We start from the raw sequence: 17,745 nt of genomic DNA, 5'->3' as shown, positions 1-17,745 counted from the left end.
CCCGGCATCCGCCGCGGCGGGCGGGCCGCTGCACCTGCTCAGTGGGGCCGCCCCGGGCGCCTGGGTATTGATTATTCCATTGTGTGGGACGCCTCGGCTCCAGCCAGTGAATGAGGCGGAGGAGTGAGGGCGAGGAGGAGGAGGAGGAGGAGGGCGAGGAGGAGGAGGAGGAGGAGGAGGAGGCAGGGAGCGTGCGAGTGCCCAGGGTGAATCAATGGAAACCCCCTCACGAAGCCGGGAAAACACTTCAGCCGCAGCCAAATAGCATTGATTATTTTCCTTCACTTCCCTCACCGCCGTGAATTTATTTATTTATTTTTTCCATCTCCGTCCCCGACGCCCCGGAGTGAGCGCTGGAGGGAGGGAGGAGGAGGGGAAAAAGGAATCAACACATCGGAGAAGTCCCTTCCAAGAGCCGCCCCCTCCCCTCCCCGCCTCGCGCTGCCTGGCGGCCGCGGTTCGACTCCCGTCCCTGCTTCCAGCTGAGGTGTAAGTGCATCGATTTCCGATGCTGCTGGGTTGTTTTTTTTTTTTTTTTTTCTCCTCTCCCTCTCTCTCTTCTTCCCTTCCTTGCTCTTTGGAAGCTTGAGACCGAGGGGAGAGGAGGCGCTCGGAGACTGCCGCTGGAGGGCATGGAGAGGGACGGGAAGGGACTGGGGGAGGGGACACGGACGGACGGACAGACAGACCGAGAGCCTGAGAAGAAGGAGGGGCAGGGGTGTGGGAGGGAGAGGGCGTGCGAGCGGGGATGGGGGGGAAGAGGGAGATGCAGGGGTGGAGGGAGAGACGGAGAAGGGAAAGCTATCGAGGCTGAACCGGGAGCCAGCCCGACCGACGGAGGGAAACGAGAGCCTAGTCGGACCGCGCCGAGCTGTGCGGGGAGCGGGGGTCCTGGAGGGAAGGGGAGGCCGGGTGAGTGCGGGAGCTCGGAGCTGTCAGCCCAGAGGGGCCTGGGTCTTGGCGACCCCCTACTGGCCGCGGGATGGGGGAGGAACCGTGGCAGGCGAGCGGGCTGATGGATGGGCTAGCGCGCTGGGGCTGGGGCTGGGGGTGAGGGTGGGGGTGGGGTGGGTGGGAGGAGACGTGGATACCCTTAATCTTCGATCTTGCCTGAAGTTGAGCTTTTTTTTTTTTTTTTGGAAAGGTACGAGTAGGTGAGGGGAGGCCACTGCTCCATTCAAGGTGAAGTGTCTCTCCTGGCCCCCGACTCTCCATCTGCTCTGTCTGCCCCTCTCTCTGAGTAGCCCTGTCGTTTTTGAGCACTCGACCACGCGTCTCGCAGCGCCTGTAGCCCCGCTGATCTCTGTCCATGTGTCCCTGCCTCTTGATTTTGCCATTCTTCACCTCATTCATTCTCCCCACCCATCCATCTTACGGTCTGTCACTGTCTCCACATGTGACTCTTCCTATCCAAGTGGTCCTCTCCCTGTGTGTCCCTGTCACTGTGTCATGCCTTGGCTGCTTGTCTAGGACTCCATGTCCTCTCCTTCAGGGTCTGTATGGATATCTCTGGCTTTTCAGCTACTTTGGAGTTTGCTTGGTCATCAGTCATGATTGTGGTAGTCACTGGTTGGGGGCCTGGAAGAGTCCAGGAATGGAGCAGATGTGTCTCCTCCCCCCCCAGGACTCAGTGCCCTTTGAGCATGACCAGGACAGCCTCCTCTTCCACCTTCACCTGGGAAGTTTTGGAACTTCCTAGTACTGTGCACTGTCCTCTTTACTGTTTGCCTGTCTTCCCCATCAGGACCTCAGCTCTGGTCCCCTATGTGTCATCTGCCTCTCTAGGAGCTTCCCATCACAAACCTCTTCCTTGCTGACTGGATTTTCCTCCCTTCCCTCACTTTACCATTGTATATTTTTTCATTTCCGCATTTTGTTTCTCCCCTTTTTTTTTTTCCATCCCTGTCTCCCATCATCTCCTTTGCCTGTTCTCACCTTTGTTCCCATAATCTGCCCTCTTCCTACCTTTTCTCCTCGGTCACCCTAAGTTCTGTTTATCCTTTATCCTTTCACTCGGCATTTTAACCGCAGCAGCAGAAGGTACCAGAACAAGGGACTGGGAGAGGTGGGGAAGATGGTTTGTGAAGGCCATAAACAGGCTAAGAAATCAATTTAATGGGCTTCCAGGAGCATATAACCCCTTCATCAGTCAGGGCCATTATGTCGGTTAACTGTCAACTTTGATTTTGTAAGGGGACATTCTCTAGGACTCTGAGCTCCACCCTGCTTGGTTGCCCCTCATCCTTCAGTTCATTCTGGATATCAGTGGCTTTTCACTCTCTAGTTCATCTTCTTCCTGGGCCCCTCCTATTATCATATTTGGATTCAGCACGATTCTTTACAAGGTAGTTTTCATTAGTGTGACAGAAGCTGTCTATCTTATGCAAGGGGCCAGGTGCATTGAGCCTAAAGAAGGGAAAGATGGATAAAGAGTCGAGAGTTTACCTTGTTTTAAGCCCATCACTGTTTTTTCCACACCTCAGGAGCTTGGAAGGGTTAGAGGAGGAGGGAGACAGGGCAGAAGATGGAAGATTTCAGAGGTGAACAGAGTTACAGAAAGAAAGGAAGGCCAGGTGCAATAAATGCGTGGGGTAGAGAAATGCATGTCATGAGCAACGTGCAAAGGAAGGGAGGAAAATCCATGTGGAATGGGGGACAGGGGAGGAACCAGGGGTGATTAATGAAAAATTGGGAGAATGAAATGAAACATGGGTTAATAGCGATACAGAAGGAAAGAGAGAGATGATAGATTATTCCTAAAGAGGAGGTCAACAGAAAAAGCAATATGAAATGAATACAATGGTAAAGTGGGGGAAGGGAGGAATTGAAGCCTAAAATGGGGAGGAAAGTGTATGGTACAAAGCAGGTAAATGGAAGGCGCATGGAGGAGTGCTGGAGCAGATCAGAGCAGCATAGAGCTTGGAGGGGGGGAAAGAGGAGAGGACGGGTATCAAAGGAAACAAATGCCTCTGGTGTGAGAAGGACACAGCGTGAGTGATGCAAAGAGAGCGGAGAGCGCCACAGGAGGGGTGATTTGGAAAAAAGCCATCGCAGAAAGCAGAAATTCCACTGGGCGAAGCCCCAAAAGGGAGAGATGCCGAAGGAGAGGGAGAGAGTGCAGAGATATCTGGAGAAGGGAGAGGGAGAGGCTCACAAGCATTCATTCCATTGGCCAAATCACTCTCTACCCCACCAAAGGTGTTTGCACTTCATTCCCAAGCCAGGGAGACTTGAGCAAAGACATGAAAAAGTAGAATTCCCATTTACTTCAGCTGTCAGGAACTTGAATCTTTCTAGCCCCCTGAGAACCAAAAACCTCAAGCCTCTGATGTCATAAATTGCTGGTGTTGCCTTGGCAACCTGACAGGGTTCCTCCCTCCATGATGTCAGAGCAGCTGGTGTTACCTTGAGACCCATAGAGGAACAATTTGCTGCTCTGCTGGGGAGCCGACACTTAGGGGGCCAGGGCCTGGGTCACATCTAGGATTCCTGGTCTGGTAGCTTGACCTTGCCTCCCTGGAGCTGTTCTTAGCTCAGAATGAGGCCTCATTTGTGAGTGCCTGAGGATCACTAGGGCCTGCAGGAGCAAGAGGAAGGGACCTCGGGAGACAGGGAGGCACTGAGGATGGGATGGTAGGACTGAAAGGCAGGCAAAGAAGGAAGAGAACTGCAGAAGAAAGAGAATGGCAGTTAGAGAATGTGAAAGGAGAAGGGCTTTGTGAGCAGGGAGGAGAGTTATGGGAAATGTAAGACGAACCTGGCTCTGGGTTTAGGAGTGGAGACTGAAGCTGAGAAGGCAGAAGAGAGGGGATCAGAGCTGTGGGAGAGTGTAAGCTGATGCAGGGATAGAGAAAAGAGAAGGGTTCTGAAATGCCAGAGGGCACAGTGCAATTGGCTGTAGAGGAAGGGAAACAGGTACTCTGAGTTGGAGAGAGGAAGCTGTCGGGTGGGAGACCTGGGGTTAGTCACGATGGCCATATGAGCACAGGCTGCGTCCATCTAGCTTCTGATCGTTTTCCAGCACATAGCGTGGTGTCACGTAGAAGATGCTTAGTAAATATCTATTGATCAAATGTTGAGTTAATAGGGAGAGGCTAAGGAAAAGAGTTGCCCACCTTCGTCTCAGCCTAGCCCTCAGGCTGAAGTCTGCTTAAATGGGCAAGCTGGGAAATCAGAAACTGGAGCAAAGGGCTGGAGGGGGGCTAACAGCAACCATGAGATCTGAGGGAAGAGAGGAGAGGCTGGGTGGGGGCACACTTGGTGGTAGCCAGCACTGACTCTAGGGGCTGATCTGGGGAGTCTTTATAGAGATAATGGGAGGAAAACATGAATGAACTGTCTTAGGAGCCCAACAGGAAGATGCGGAGGAGGGTAGAGAAAGGAGGTGGTTTCCAGAAAAGGTTGAGAGTTGTTTCTAAAGACAGAATCAGCAGATTTGAATTGGAAGTAGCATCCCCACCTCACCCCATTCCCAGTCATGAAACCACAGGTGAATCAGTCATACCCATATATATACACACTGATCACAAATAAAGAGTTCACAAATTAATACCAGGCCCATCCTAAACACCCTGCCCCAATCCAGGCAATTACAAGGAAGTCAGCGTTGGCCAAGCAGGCCCAAAGGCAGAAGGAGGCACAGACCTGGATGAAGGAACCCTGTGAGGGATGGCCTTGACGTCTACTGCCTGTTGTTGACTGAGTCCAGAGGTATCTAGGAGAAGAGGGGGAAGCAAGAGATGCAGAGCTCACCACAACTCTGAGTGAAATCTGCAGAGAGAGAGAGAGAAAGGTCTAAATACACAGACGCCATAGAGGAGAAAGATGCACCCAGCATGGGTTGAGGACTCGAGGAAAGCTCTGGAAAATAGTGAGCGAGCTGGGAGCCCTAGGGGAGAGTCTGGCTATAATAAGAAAGGCCAGGGCAGCTGGAGAAAGGGCTGGTGGGCGGGGACCTGAGGGGAGGACAGTAGCGGCTGGATGCACTGTCAGCCGCCGCCATGGACTTGGGCAGCTCATATTTTGCAGCAGGCGACAGGCTGTCGACACGGCGGTCCTTTACCTCACCGTTAGAAACTCATTTCATTGATTTTTCCATCTTTCTTCTCTGGCTTCTCAGTCATCCCCCCACTCACTTTCCCAGCGCCCCTTGCCTCTCTGGGAAAGCCCCAGGGGACCGCCTGCCCACCCTCCTCTACCCCAGGCTGGTGAGAGAGGGGTGAGAGATTTAGAGGTGCCTTCCAGCACCCTGAGGTACTCCCATTGGCTCTCAGTGTCTCCCTCATGTAGGAACTAGTCCAGAGACCAGGGCCTCTGTGTACAGTTGTTCAGAGTGCCCAATTAAGGGGTGACAGAGCTGAGATCCATCTGCTCTCCGGTCACCAAGCTGTACCACTGGCGTGCAGGCCAGGTATACCTGGAGGAAGACATCTTTTTATAATTCCTCCTGAGACAGGTCAACAACCCTCAGAAAATTTCTTTTCAAAGTCAAGTGAAAGAACAGGAGCCACCTCTGTATTTGGGCAGGAATATGGGATTACATTAAAGCTGAGGTTCCAGCCCTTGGAATCAACAGCAGGCCCATCCGCCGGAAACAAGGGCTTGTGCAATTAGGAGGACCTAAGTAGCAAGAGCCCTGTGCAGAGAGGCTGTATGTACACAGCGTCTGGTCCTGGGAGGCGTGTTGACATGAAGTCAGTGGGGCAGGATGGGTGTGGGTCAGAAATTTTTGCCTCATGTGTGGACATTTCCCTAGTTCCCCAATCACAGCCAGCTACCATCAGCCTCTCCCTCTGGGGCTGGGATTGGGCAAAAGGTCAAGAGTCAATTGCCAGTCATTTGGCTTCTCGGTGAAGGAGGGCAGAGGGTGGGACAAGAGTGTCAGATCGTGTTCCGCTGAGGAACTGATGGGGTAAACACCATCTCCATCCTTAAATTTTTCATTCCTTGTTTCATTCGTGACTGCCCCGCACCTCAGTCTCAAGCCCAAGGCCTCTGGCTCTGCCCTTTTTCTCTGGTCTCAGGGAAGCTATTGCTTCAGGGCCCTGTGTGTCTGAGTCTCATTCTGTTGCTTCCCTTCACTGGGGCCTGGCACCTCCATTGCAGTTGACTTCCTTTCTCTCCAGCCATTTCCACCTTCTGTATCACTGGCCTGCAGGCCACAGATGCCTTTTCCCCCCATCTCCAGCTTCTTCAGGCTATGCACTTTCCAAAACCTAGAGCTACATCCTGGTGCTCTAGGGAAACGAGCGTGCTTGACGTTAGGAAGAGAAGACGAGGGAAGGCCAAGAAAGGAGTTCAAGATGGATGAGGCAGGGAGGTGAGGGAGAAGGGGGACAGGCTGAGGATGACAGAGAGGGAGTCGAAGGTAGAAACCATGTGACTTCCAGCGGGGAGAGAGCCCGAGAGAAGGCCACAATTTAAATGAAAAGGGAAGGAGGGTGGTAGGCTGCGAGGACCGAGAGAGAAATGGAGGAGCCCCGGGCGCCTGCCCCCCTGCCGGGAAGGGGAGGCGGTGAGGAGGAGGCAGGGAGAGTGGCCGCGGGGAGGCTTAAAGCGGCCCCGGCAGGCCGCCGCTGAGCCGCCCTGTCAGTCCTGAGTTCAAGCCGTGCTGGCTTTGACCCTTGTGGGAGGAACTGAAGTGGCAAATTAACGACGATAATGAAGTCACTGCTCCTTGTTTGTCTTTGCTGGTTTCCCCTTGAGATTTGTCCTTTGGCCAGACGGGGCAACGTGGGGGAGGGGAGGGACAGCCGCAGTGAAGGGCGGGGGAGGGGCGCGGGGCAGAGACGGGGAAGTGAGGATGTGCAGGACAGACAGACCTGAGGGCGGAAGGGGGAGGCAGAGTGGAAGGAAGGGGAGCCTGGGAAGGCAGGAGAGGAGCGAGGAGGGACACGCGGGGAGAGAGAGGAGCGGAAAGACGGGAAGGGAAAAGAACAATGGGGACAGGAGAGGGAAGCCTGGAAGGAGGAGCAGAAGACCAGGAGGGAGAAGGAGACGGCATGGGGAAATGGCGAGCCGGAGGGGAAGAACGGAGCCGGGGCTGCGAGAGCTGCAGCTGGTGGGCCGTGGGCGGGGCCTCATCTCCGTCTCTAATGGCTGTGAAATGAGGTTAGCTCCATTAGAGGCGGCGAGAGTGTAACGAGATCACACTCATTAGGGCTGGGCCATCCCAGTAATTACCACCACCCCAAACACGCCCGCGCCCGCCGGGCCGCCCAGCACAGACGGGCACGCGGCATCACACCCACCCGGGACCCCTGCCGACGAGTGGGCAGCCCAGGGCCCACGCGGGGATAACCAGGGCCTGGGGCGGCCAAGCACCTTCACTAACCGCGGAGAGATGTGTGGGGACAGGGCTGCACCCAGGCAGGCCCTCAGCCACACGCAGTAAACATACACCCCAAGTCAGGAAATAAGGCACGTGGATGAATAATTATCTTTTCCATTTATTGATCACATACAAAGTGCAGGTCTCCATCATCTCAATGGACACAGCTCCATGAGGAACTATTCTGCATTCTATATATACATATGAAGAAACTGAGGCTTTAAGCAACCCACCCGAGGTCATCTACATAATAAGGAACAGAACTGGAATTTGATTCCAGGTCTGTCTGACTCTATAGGGTGTTTAAAAAAAAAAAAAAAAAACCCCACTTGTCTGATGAAGTTCATATGCTGTTAGGGATACACATGTGTAGACTTTCCATTTTAAGAGACATTATGAAAAATGAGTACACATATCAGTCAAATAACTCAACCGTGGATATCTATCTCCACCCCCCCCCACCCCGCCCCACCCCACACCACACCACCCCGCAACACACACAAAAACAATGGCCAGGGCCCCTGCATAGTCTGCAGTGTGAATGGCGCCCCCTGGAGTTGCACAAAGCAGTGGTCCTGTTCTCGCCCATGTTATACTAAGAAACTAACTGGGAGACAGCCATCTCACACCTTCACGCTCAAAGAAGAGCACAACAGCACATATGCTCAAGGCCACACAACGAGCAGAGTAACACACTCAAACTCAAAGACCTCATTCTAAATGCATACCAGTCAGAGTTTAGAAGCTCTCAAATTAACCCGAGAGAAGAGCTCTGGGGTCAGGCTACCTGAGTCCAGTCTCCACTCTACTTCTTTTCAAATGTGAGACCATAAAAATTACTTAACCCATGTAAGTCTGTTTCCACATTTGTAAAATGGGACTGCATAGCTGTATCTACTTCATCAGGTTGTACTGGAGGATTAAATGATGTGATGCTTGCAGAGGGCTCAGCAGTGCCTAGCACGTGGTAAACATTCAAAGATGTTATTTTTATTATTATTAGTTGTTGCTGTATTAGTATCTAAATGGAGTCACTACTATCACAAGGGTTCATGGTGAATCAAAGAACCAGAAGGATTATTTATATACACAGTCCCTTACAGTGGTGTCCTTCCAAATAATTCTAGAAGAATTGCATGTTATTCCTTTCGAGTTCAGGGAGATCGAAGGTCTTCTCCAGAGGTCCCCCTCCCATGCCAGGATCAGATAGGAGCCTGAATCTGAAGTCAAGGGCACAACTCCCTGTCTCCTCAAGTTCTCACAGCAGGGTTCAGAGCTGGCCTCGTGTGGTTGTCTAAGCCTGAGTCTCTCTGTGCACTATGAGACCACACAGCTGCACACTGCCATCCTGACACTTGTGGCCTCACTGAGGGAGATACACGGGCAAGAGGCTCCTTTCCCCTTGGGGTCACCTGCCCCTCCAGCAGCAGTCACCCGGCAGCACACCTCAAGAAAGCCCTGCAAATGTGGGTGGATGTTCAACACACTGGTTGTGGTTTTAGTCCACAGCTTCCCTTTATCCCTGTCTCCTCCCTACCCACCCCCATCTTCTTCCTCTCAGCCTCTCCTTTCTCCTCATCTCACCCAGTTCCCTCATGCCCACCTTAAGCATCTTGTAAGGTGGAAGACACAGCCTCCTCCATTCTTCTCACTGGGGACAGGCCCCTTGCCCAATCTGATGCCAAAGCTGGGAGGCCTCAGTGTGATTCACTATTTACATATGCAGATCAGGACCCAGTATCCCCTCCCCCACTTCCCTACCTCTCCCTCTCCCTCCTTTTCTCTGCCTTAGCCTTCTCTTTCTTTACCCTCTATGACACTCCTTTTCCTGCCTGTCTATCTCATTCCCTGCCATTCTCATTTGCTCTCTTTTGGACAAAACTTACCTTGCACAAAGTAAGCACTCCCTAAATACTTGGGTGGGGGGAGGTCTAGGAGAGCTATGTAGAAGTAAAATGGAGGAATAGGGGGCTGTCCCCATGGCCAAGTGGTTAAGTTCCCGCACTCCAATTTGGCAGCTGGGGGTTTTGCTAGTTTGGATCCTGGGCGCGGACGTGGCACCGCTCATCAGGCCATGCTGAGGTGGTGTCCCACATGCCACAACGAGAGGCACTCACAACTAGAATGTATAACTATGTACTGGGGGGCTTTGGGGAGAAGAAAAAATAAAAATAAATTTAGTTTTTATTTATTTTTTTAAAAGATTTTATTTTTTTCCTTTTTTCTCCCCAAAGCCCCCCAGTACATAGTTGTATATTCTTCGTTGTGGGTCCTTCTAGTTGTCGCATGTGGGACGCCGCCTCAGCGTGGCTCAATGAGCCATGTCCGCGCCCAAGATTCGAACCAACGAAACACCGGGCCACCTGCAGCGGAGTGTGTGAACTTAACCACTCAGCCATGGGGCCGGCCCCTATATAAAAATAAATTAAAAAAAAAGATTTGCAACAGATGTTAGCTCAGGTGCCAATCTTTAAAATAAATAAATAAATAAATAAATAAAAATGGAGGAATAGGAGTACCTTTTTGCTTTCTTTTTAAATATAGAAGGTAAGATTTAGAGACAGAGACAATGATAGTTTTAAATGCAGAAAGAGGCCATCCTAGTTTTGATGCGGGTATTAGCTGCTTCTGCACACAGGCCAAGTGTGAGCCCGGGCAAAGCTTTCAGTCTTTGCTGTGGGATAGTGGGGAGTCTCTAGGCCCAGCAACCAAGAGGGCCAAGTGTGAAATGAGCTCTGAGGCTGGGTAGACTAGATTTAACTCCTGCCCACAAAGAATCTGCCCTCAGTTGAAAAGGCAGAGACTGGAGGATGAGTCCTGGTCAAGAAGGGGCAAGGCAGAAGGAAGTTGTCAGCCTACCTGCAAACACCCTGCTCTGTGGCGAGAGATGCCAAGAGAGAAGGAAAAGAACCAACTTGACTGAACGGCCACTAGCACTTCTGATGTTTCCTCAGCCAGACTTCCCAACAGCCGGGGAAGAAAGGTCTCATTATTCCCATTTTCCCAGATAAGGAAACAGAGACTCCAGGGGTGACTCACCAAGGTGGCACAGCTGGTGAGCAGGGAGCCAGGACTGCAGCTGGGTCTGCATGAATCCAAAGCCCATGTTCTTCCACTGCCGTAAAGAATAAAGCTCATCTAGTTAGAGTTTATTGGCTGTTTATACCAAACAACCCCCCTTACAAAGGGCACACACACTCCATCCTTCCTGTGTCTCTCCCCTCCTCTCCATGGCTGCCTCCTCTTGAAAGCAACGGGTAGAGACGGAAAGGGGAGAAAGATGAGGGCAAAATGAGTGTGGCAGAGAGCAGTGCCGTGGGCAAGAACTTTAGAGAGGGAAGAGAAAAGGAAAGGTTCAGAAAATCAGCTCTCAGTGAGGGAGAGGATAGACGGAACAATTGGAAAAGTAAAAGGCAAAAACGTGTGGAAGGCTCTGATCTGGAAATCATTGTATGCAAACTTTAAGGAGACGTGTTGGTGCCCTCTGGCAGACTCAGCTGGGAAAGGAGCCTTGCTGTGTCGTTGGGTTTGGAGAAAAGAGAGAGGGGTTTCTGTTTTTTGTTTTAAGGAGCAGAGCCAGAAGGAGAAAGCCAATCTGTGTCCCGTCAGGCCTGTCCCCTCCTTGGTGATGTTCCCTCTGTAACCACTAGGGAGCAGTGGTGTTGCTTCTCTCCTGGTCGCCAGACGTGGGAGGGGGCTCTACCCAAGGGGACTCCTGGCCTGCTGGGGGCTTCCGAGGCAGCATCCCTGCCGGTCTTGCCTCCAGTCCTGCCCGGTAACCGAACCCACGCCCTGGCTCCTCCGAGGCATGGGACAGTCTCTCCTTCCTCAGGCCTGTTTCTTTGATCTTTCCTTGCCCTGCCCCTTGACTCCTGTAATTCTCTGCTTCTTCAGTCTCCCTGTGCCCTCCCTGTCTCTGTGGTCACAAAGCCCGCCTTGCAGCTTTCCACAACTTCAAGTCCAAGCCTCTCCGTCTGTCTCATAACATCCTTCTCCGTAGCTTTCTGGGTCCTACTGTCTGTCTGGGAGCCTCCTGGTTCCGTAGTTCTTCCTGTCCTAAATACTGTGCATCTACCCCCGGAACAGGGAGCACATATTGAGAAGTCAGAGTTCCTGTCCAGCTGTTTACGGGGTGCCTTTCTTCTCACCACCCATGGAAGAACATTTACAGCTCAGTGATTATGTTTGCTTGTTGGGGAACAGCTCCCTAGCTGAGCTTTGAAAGTAGCACTTCCGTCCTTTCCCTCCCATCCTGAGGATAACCAGAGAGCCGATCTGGAAGGAGGAAAAGGGCAATACCAAAAAAACACCCCTGTTTTTCCATTGCTTTCTCTCCATCTTCCCCTTTCTCCTCTCCTCACCCTTGTCAGGGAAGGAAGCATTACGCAGGGAGGAGGGAGTGAAGGGGCAGCAAGGGAGCTCTGGAGACTGAGGGCCATTTTGGAACTGGAAGATTCATCTCCGGGGATGACGACACCCTCGGAACTCTCCGCCCTCCCTTGGCTCCAGGCCTGCCTCCTGCCCTCCCCCTCGGTGGCAGCAGCCTTGTAATTTAAAGCTCTCTCTGTCGCCTCTAATGTGATCCTCTCGTTTTATTGACTCTCTCTGCCGTCTGTGGCGCCCCTTCACATCAATCTTCACTCTAATCACCCCACCGCCACTGCCTGCTGTCTCCCCTAACCCCTCTGCTTATGGGCCCCAGCCCTGCCTCTACCCAGGCCCTTGCTTTTGACTGTCCCCCCACCTCCAGCCTACAGCCAATCCGCCCCCTTCCTCCTTCCCTCCTCCAGAGGGGGAAATGCCAGGGCCTTTGAGGGGTCACCTTCTCCCTTTTCCCACAGCTAAGATGTGCCTTGAGGGAGAGGGGATGCCCTTAAGGACAGCCCGGAATAAAGGAGGAATGGCCGTGGTCAGAACAAGACTGGCCTGGGGGTGTAGGCGGGGGATGGCTTAGGCTGTCGTCTGGTTCTGCATCATCTCCAGAAAGATGGAGTTCAAGCTAGGAAGGGCAAAGAAAGGGGCACAGAGATTCAAAGAGGGAAGAAAGGAAAGACTGAGGAGAAGGGAAATGGAGGGAGGGAAAAAAATTTGCTGCAGTTAAAGGTTTGTAATAAATAGTGGGTGATGGGAGAAGCACAGAGAAAGGGGCAGGGCATTGGGGGGGATGCACTGAGGCAGAGATAAATTTGCAATTGAAATTCTTCCCTGAAGAGGAGGAGGGGTAGGTTGGAAGGTGGGGAAGAGATTTGCAATTTTAAAGGGCTGCTGACCCCACCTCGGTGATCTAGGTCTCACCCATGTGCTGGCCCAAAGCTAAGCCCCTTGGGTTTCTAGCCAGGAATCCGCTGTCTGGTTCCCGTCCTGGGAAGCAGATGCTCTGGAGAGAGGATCTGGAGCTTAGGTCTTCCCCCCGTGCCGCCCAGCCCTCAGCGACAGGGCCCAAAAAGACCCTTCTGGCCCAACCTCGACTCTTCCCACCAGGTGGGGCAGTAAAAGGGCGGTGGGCCCCCAGTGGGGGGGGGTGACTGAATGTCAGACCCTCACAAACCTGCACACTTATCCTCCACCCCAAGGACGCCGTGGGAGGAATACCATTCTCTCCCAACTTCAGGGCTTCTGCTTTCTGCTTATCTAGGGTAACCCCCCACTCCATCCAATTCCTTTACTCCCCTTTTGGTTCTCCCAGTGCCCCCATCCCCTCCACCCCTAGACCAGGTACTGATTTGCATTTTCATTAGCATGCTGATCCAGCCCCACGTGGAGCTCCTTAATGGCTTTACTTCACGCCTGGCTAGCCCCCCAGTAGGAGGAGGGAAGTAGAGATGGGGGCCTGCAGGCTGGGTGGAGCCAGACCAAGGTCCCCTTCCAAATCCAGGAATCTGAAGGTGAGGGTTAGAGGTGGCCCAAGGAAGGAGAGGCCACACCCCTCAGCCGTTCCCGGAAGCACTCTGGCCTGAGGGCAAAAGGTTTAGTCATTAGAGATCTGCTGATATGGAGAAGTGGAGAGGATGTAGGCCACTTGGGACATTGGGAGAGGCAGGTGATGGGGAGGCATGGGCAGTGGTGAGTTGAAGGGGAGGATCAAGATCAAAAAGTTGGAAGCAGCATAGGAGGCTTGGGGCTTCTGTCAGCTGGAGGCAGCCCAGGAATACTGATTCCTAGACCTTCACCTGTACTGTCTTTTTCCCCCTGTACTGTGTTTTTTTTTTGCCTGTACTTGTGTTTGAGGGACAGTCCAGCTGGATAGAGGAGCCCATGCCACAGCTTTGGGGTATAGCTCTGTGCCCTGCCAGTCGTTTTCTAGTTTTACCACCTTGGAGCTGTGTGACAATCAGCTGCCCACTCAACGTCTCTGTTTCTTGGCTGCCTCATCTGTAAAATAAGGTGATTGTGAGATCAGATTAGATAATTGATTCAAGCATTTAGCACAGTGCCAGGACCATGGTATACGTACCTTAATAGCTATCAGTAATATTATTACTGTTACTTATTTTTTTATCTCTTTGGGGAGGAGGAGGCTAATCACATACAAGCTACTGTCTTTCAATTGGCCAGGGAAATTCCCACCCATTCCACATGCTTGTGACCAGAGATGGCTCTGGAAGACGGCTGAGAGCAGCAGGTGCCTGCAAGCCAGTGGAAATTCACTGTGGCCTCTCTGGCAAGAGGACCTTGACTTAGGGAAATTACCTCTTCAGGTCGTGGAAAATCTGAGGGTCTTTCCCCGAGTTCATTCATTCAACAGACATGTATTGACAGTGGCAGGCATCTTCCTCGGTGCTGATGATGGAGTGATAAATAAAGCAGACAGAGTTCCTGCTCTCATGGAACTTGCCTTCTAGAAGGGAGAGATAAGTAAACCAGGAAATAGCTGGTCCTGATAAATCTCTGAAGAAAGTAACCCCTGGGGCTGTGTTAGCTTCTGTAGAGAGCAAAGGCCTGTTGGAAGAGGTGATATTTAAGCAGAGACCTGAATGGCAAGAAGCCACCATGCAGAGGTCTGAGGGAAGAGCATTCCAGGCAGAGGACACAGTCAGGCAAGGCCCTAAGGTGGGAATGAGCTTGGGGTATCTGAGGAACAGAAAGAGGGCCTGCGGGCTGCAGCTAGCCAGCCAGGGGGTGGAGAATAGGTGGGCAGGCATCAGATCCGATAGGCCCTTCTGTAGATGATGGAAAGGAGTTTGGGTTTTATTCACAGTGCGGACTTTTTTTTTTTTTGAGGAAGATTAGCCCTGAGCTAACCTCTGCCGCCAATCTTCCTCTTTTTCTTTTTTTGCTGAGGAAGATTGGCCCTGAGCTAACATCCATGCCCATCTTCCTCTACTTTATATGTGGGACACCTGCCACAGCATGGCTTGATAAGTGGTGTGTAGGTCAACACCCGGGATCCAAACCAGCAAACCCTGGGCTGCTGATACAGAGTGTGCAAACTTAACTGCTGCGCCACTAGGCTGGCCCCTCACTGATGGATTTTAAGCAGAAGGTAGTGTGATTTACATTTTAAAAGATGATTCTTTATGATGCCTGAAATTTACTTTAAAACAATACAGGAAAAGGAGGAAGTGGGTGAGGATATAGATAAACAAGATTGGCTGTGATGGTGACTGTTGAAGCTGGGTGATGAGTACAAATTTTTTGATCTACTTTTATATATGTTTGGCATTTTTCATTATTGAGAATTAAATGAAAGATCCTTCAGGTTGCTGGTGGAAGGAGACTGGATTGTGGGGCAGTGGTGGAAACAGAGGCCAATGTGGAATCCATTGCATTAGTTCAGGAAAGAGGTGATAATGGCTTAGGCCAGGACGGTGCTAGCGGAGATGAAGATAAACAGAGGGATGTGACACATGTTTGAGAGGTTGCTGTCAAACTGCACATGGGTAGGGGCAAGAGAAAACTTTCAGATCTTTAGCCTAAGCAACCAGATAAATGGTGTACCAATTTTTGAGATAGGAAAGATGGGGAAGAACCAGTTCAGGGGAGAAATAGAGTTCTGATTTTGGGCGTGTTAAGTTTGAAGCCTGATGACACTAAGTGAAGCTTCAAGTTGGTACACGGGTCCGAGTCTGGTGCTCAGGGAAGAGGGTGGGGCTGGGGTGTCTGGAGATCACTTGCCTGGCTGGGTGTCTCCCCTGCCACCTCACAGCACCACTCTCGTGTTCCCCCCGCAGGGTCCTGGCTGTCACGCTGAAATGAACCCCCAGCAGTCCTCCGTCTGCCATGGCCACCCTTAACTCATCCTCTGCTGCTGGCACCACCCCCTCCCCTGGGCACAATGCCCCTTCCCCACCTCCGGACACCTCCCCCGGGACCCCCTCTGATCCTGTCACCAAAGATCCCCCTGCTGCCCCCTCCACCTCTGAGAGCATGAGGCCCTCAGAGCCAGGGGGACAGCCCCTGGAGTCGGGCTGTGGCCTCATCCCACCAAAGGAGACTGGGGAGCCCCAAGAAGAGCCTGGCTGTGGTGGCTTCCCACCAAAGGACCTGGGGGTGGAAGAGGACAAGGAGCAGGAGGAAGAAGGAGGAGCGCTCCCTCCCGTGGACCTAAGCAACCACTTATTCTTCACAGCTGGCGGTGAGGCCTGTCTAGTGGCCAAGCTGTCCCTGCCAGGTGGCAGTGAACTCCTGTTACCAAAGGGCTTCCCCTGGGGTGAGGCGGGCATCAAGGAAGAGCCCAGCCTGCCCCTCCTTGCCCACCCGCCCCCTACACACCTCACTGCCCTTCACATCCAACATGGCTTTGACCCAATCCAAGGCTTTAGCTCTTCTGACCAAATTCTGTCCCATGATACCTCAGCGCCATCTCCGGCCGCCTGTGAGGGAAGGGATGGAGCCTTCTGGAGCTACCAGCTGGCTCCAAACCCACCTGGAGATCCCAAAGATGGCACCATGGAGAACAGAGGGGGAGACCACAGGGCACTCTTCTGGCTCTGCCTCCTGTGCCGCCTGGGTTTCAGCAGGCCCCAGGCCTTTAAGGGTCATACACAGTCTCATGGGGTGAAGCTAACCCACGCTCAACACCAGGGCCTGCCAGGCAACCCAGCGGTGCTCCAGGAGGGGGACGAAGGCTGCATGGCCCTTCTAAGCTTTCTGGAACCAAAACCGCCTGCTCACCCCCGCTTAGAAATTCCCCTTGACAACAGCAGCACAGTGAACATGGAGGTGAATGTAGGCCAGACGAAGGATGGCCCTCCTGAGGCAGAAGCCCAGGCCTTTGTCCCGCCTGTGGAAGAAGTCATGGCCCTCAGCCCACCCTCCCCACCCACAGCCCCAGCCACCTGGGATCCCAGCCCAACCCAAGCCAAAGAATCACCAACAGTGGCAGGTGAGGCAGGGCCAGATTGGTTCCCTGAGGGGCAAGAAGAGGATGGAGGGCTCTGCCCCCAACTCAACCAAAGCTCACCCACCCCCAAGGAGGGGGGCACTCTCCCCGCCCCAGTGGGCTCCCCTGAAGACCCCAGCGACCCACCCCAGCCCTACCGCCTAGCTGACGACTACACCCCAGCCCCTGCAGCCTTCCAGGGCCTCAGCCTGTCCAGCCACATGTCTCTGCTACACTCGCGCAACTCCTGCAAGACACTCAAGTGTCCCAAGTGCAACTGGCACTACAAGTACCAACAGACCCTGGACGTGCACATGCGGGAGAAGCACCCCGAGAGCAACAGTCAGTGCAGCTACTGCAGTGCCGGTGGCGCCCACCCCCGCCTCGCCCGCGGAGAGAGCTACAACTGCGGCTACAAGCCCTACCGCTGCGACGTCTGCAACTACTCCACCACCACCAAGGGCAACCTCAGCATCCACATGCAGTCTGACAAGCACCTGGCCAACCTGCAGGGCTTCCAGGGGGGGCCTGGAGGACAGGGAAGTCCCCCAGAGGCAGCACTCCCACCCTCCACGGGGGACAAGGAGCCCAAGACCAAATCATCCTGGCAGTGCAAGGTGTGCAGCTATGAGACCAACATCTCTCGCAACCTGCGCATCCACATGACCTCCGAGAAGCACATGCAGAATGTCCTCATGCTGCACCAGGGGCTGCCACTGGGCCTGCCACCTGGGCTGGTGGGGCCAGGTCCCCCTCCCCCAGCAGGGGCTGCCCCCACCACGCCCCCTGAACTCTTCCAGTACTTCCCACCGCAGGCCCTCGGGCAGCCTCAGGCTCCCTTGCCTGGCCCCGGGCTGAGGCCAGACAAGCCCTTGGAAGCCCAGCTGCTTCTCAACGGCTTCCACCACCTTGGAGCGCCTACCCGGAAGTTCCCCACACCTGGTAAGCTCCCTGGGTTCTGTTCTTCTTTCCCCTTCCCTTCCCCTCCTCAGGGCCAAACTCAATTCCCTCCTTTTTCCCCAGGGCCAGCCCCCGCACCTAGGTAACCCCCGCTCCCTCGGCACTATCCTCATTTACCCACATTCCCACAGAG

General features: G+C 53.3%; 1 protein-coding gene and 1 long non-coding RNA gene across 7 annotated transcripts in view; one reads left to right on the top strand and one right to left on the bottom strand.

The window, feature by feature from the left end:
• Positions 1–35: 35 nt before the first annotated feature.
• The window catches only part of ZFHX2 (zinc finger homeobox 2), a 28,677-nt gene continuing 10,967 nt past the window's right edge, over positions 36–17,745 (top strand). For 2 of the 3 annotated variants that reach the window (XM_070504089.1, XM_044765347.2), the window contains exons 1-2: positions 36–489; positions 15,502–17,594. In XM_070504089.1, the coding sequence (XP_070360190.1) occupies positions 15,551–17,594 (2,044 nt within the window). In that variant the 5' untranslated portion in view covers positions 36–489; positions 15,502–15,550. Of the gene's footprint in view, positions 490–14,163; positions 17,595–17,745 lie in introns of those variants that run through there. The other variant, XM_070504088.1, reaches the window with a different exon arrangement.
• The window catches only part of LOC123283051 (uncharacterized), a 32,566-nt gene continuing 24,422 nt past the window's right edge, over positions 9,602–17,745 (bottom strand). For all 4 annotated transcript variants that reach the window (XR_006523494.2, XR_011501517.1, XR_011501518.1 and 1 more), the window contains 2 exons: positions 10,370–14,168; positions 9,602–9,740 (listed from right to left, as the gene is read on the bottom strand). This is a non-coding gene — a long non-coding RNA (uncharacterized lncRNA). The remainder of the gene's footprint in view (positions 9,741–10,369; positions 14,169–17,745) is intronic.

This window comes from Equus asinus, chromosome 2 (genome assembly GCF_041296235.1).
Source record: "Equus asinus isolate D_3611 breed Donkey chromosome 2, EquAss-T2T_v2, whole genome shotgun sequence".
Lineage (NCBI taxonomy): Eukaryota > Metazoa > Chordata > Mammalia > Perissodactyla > Equidae > Equus > Equus asinus.
The sequence above is the reverse complement of the archived record's forward strand: the minus strand, read 5'-3'. Positions and strand labels throughout refer to the sequence as shown.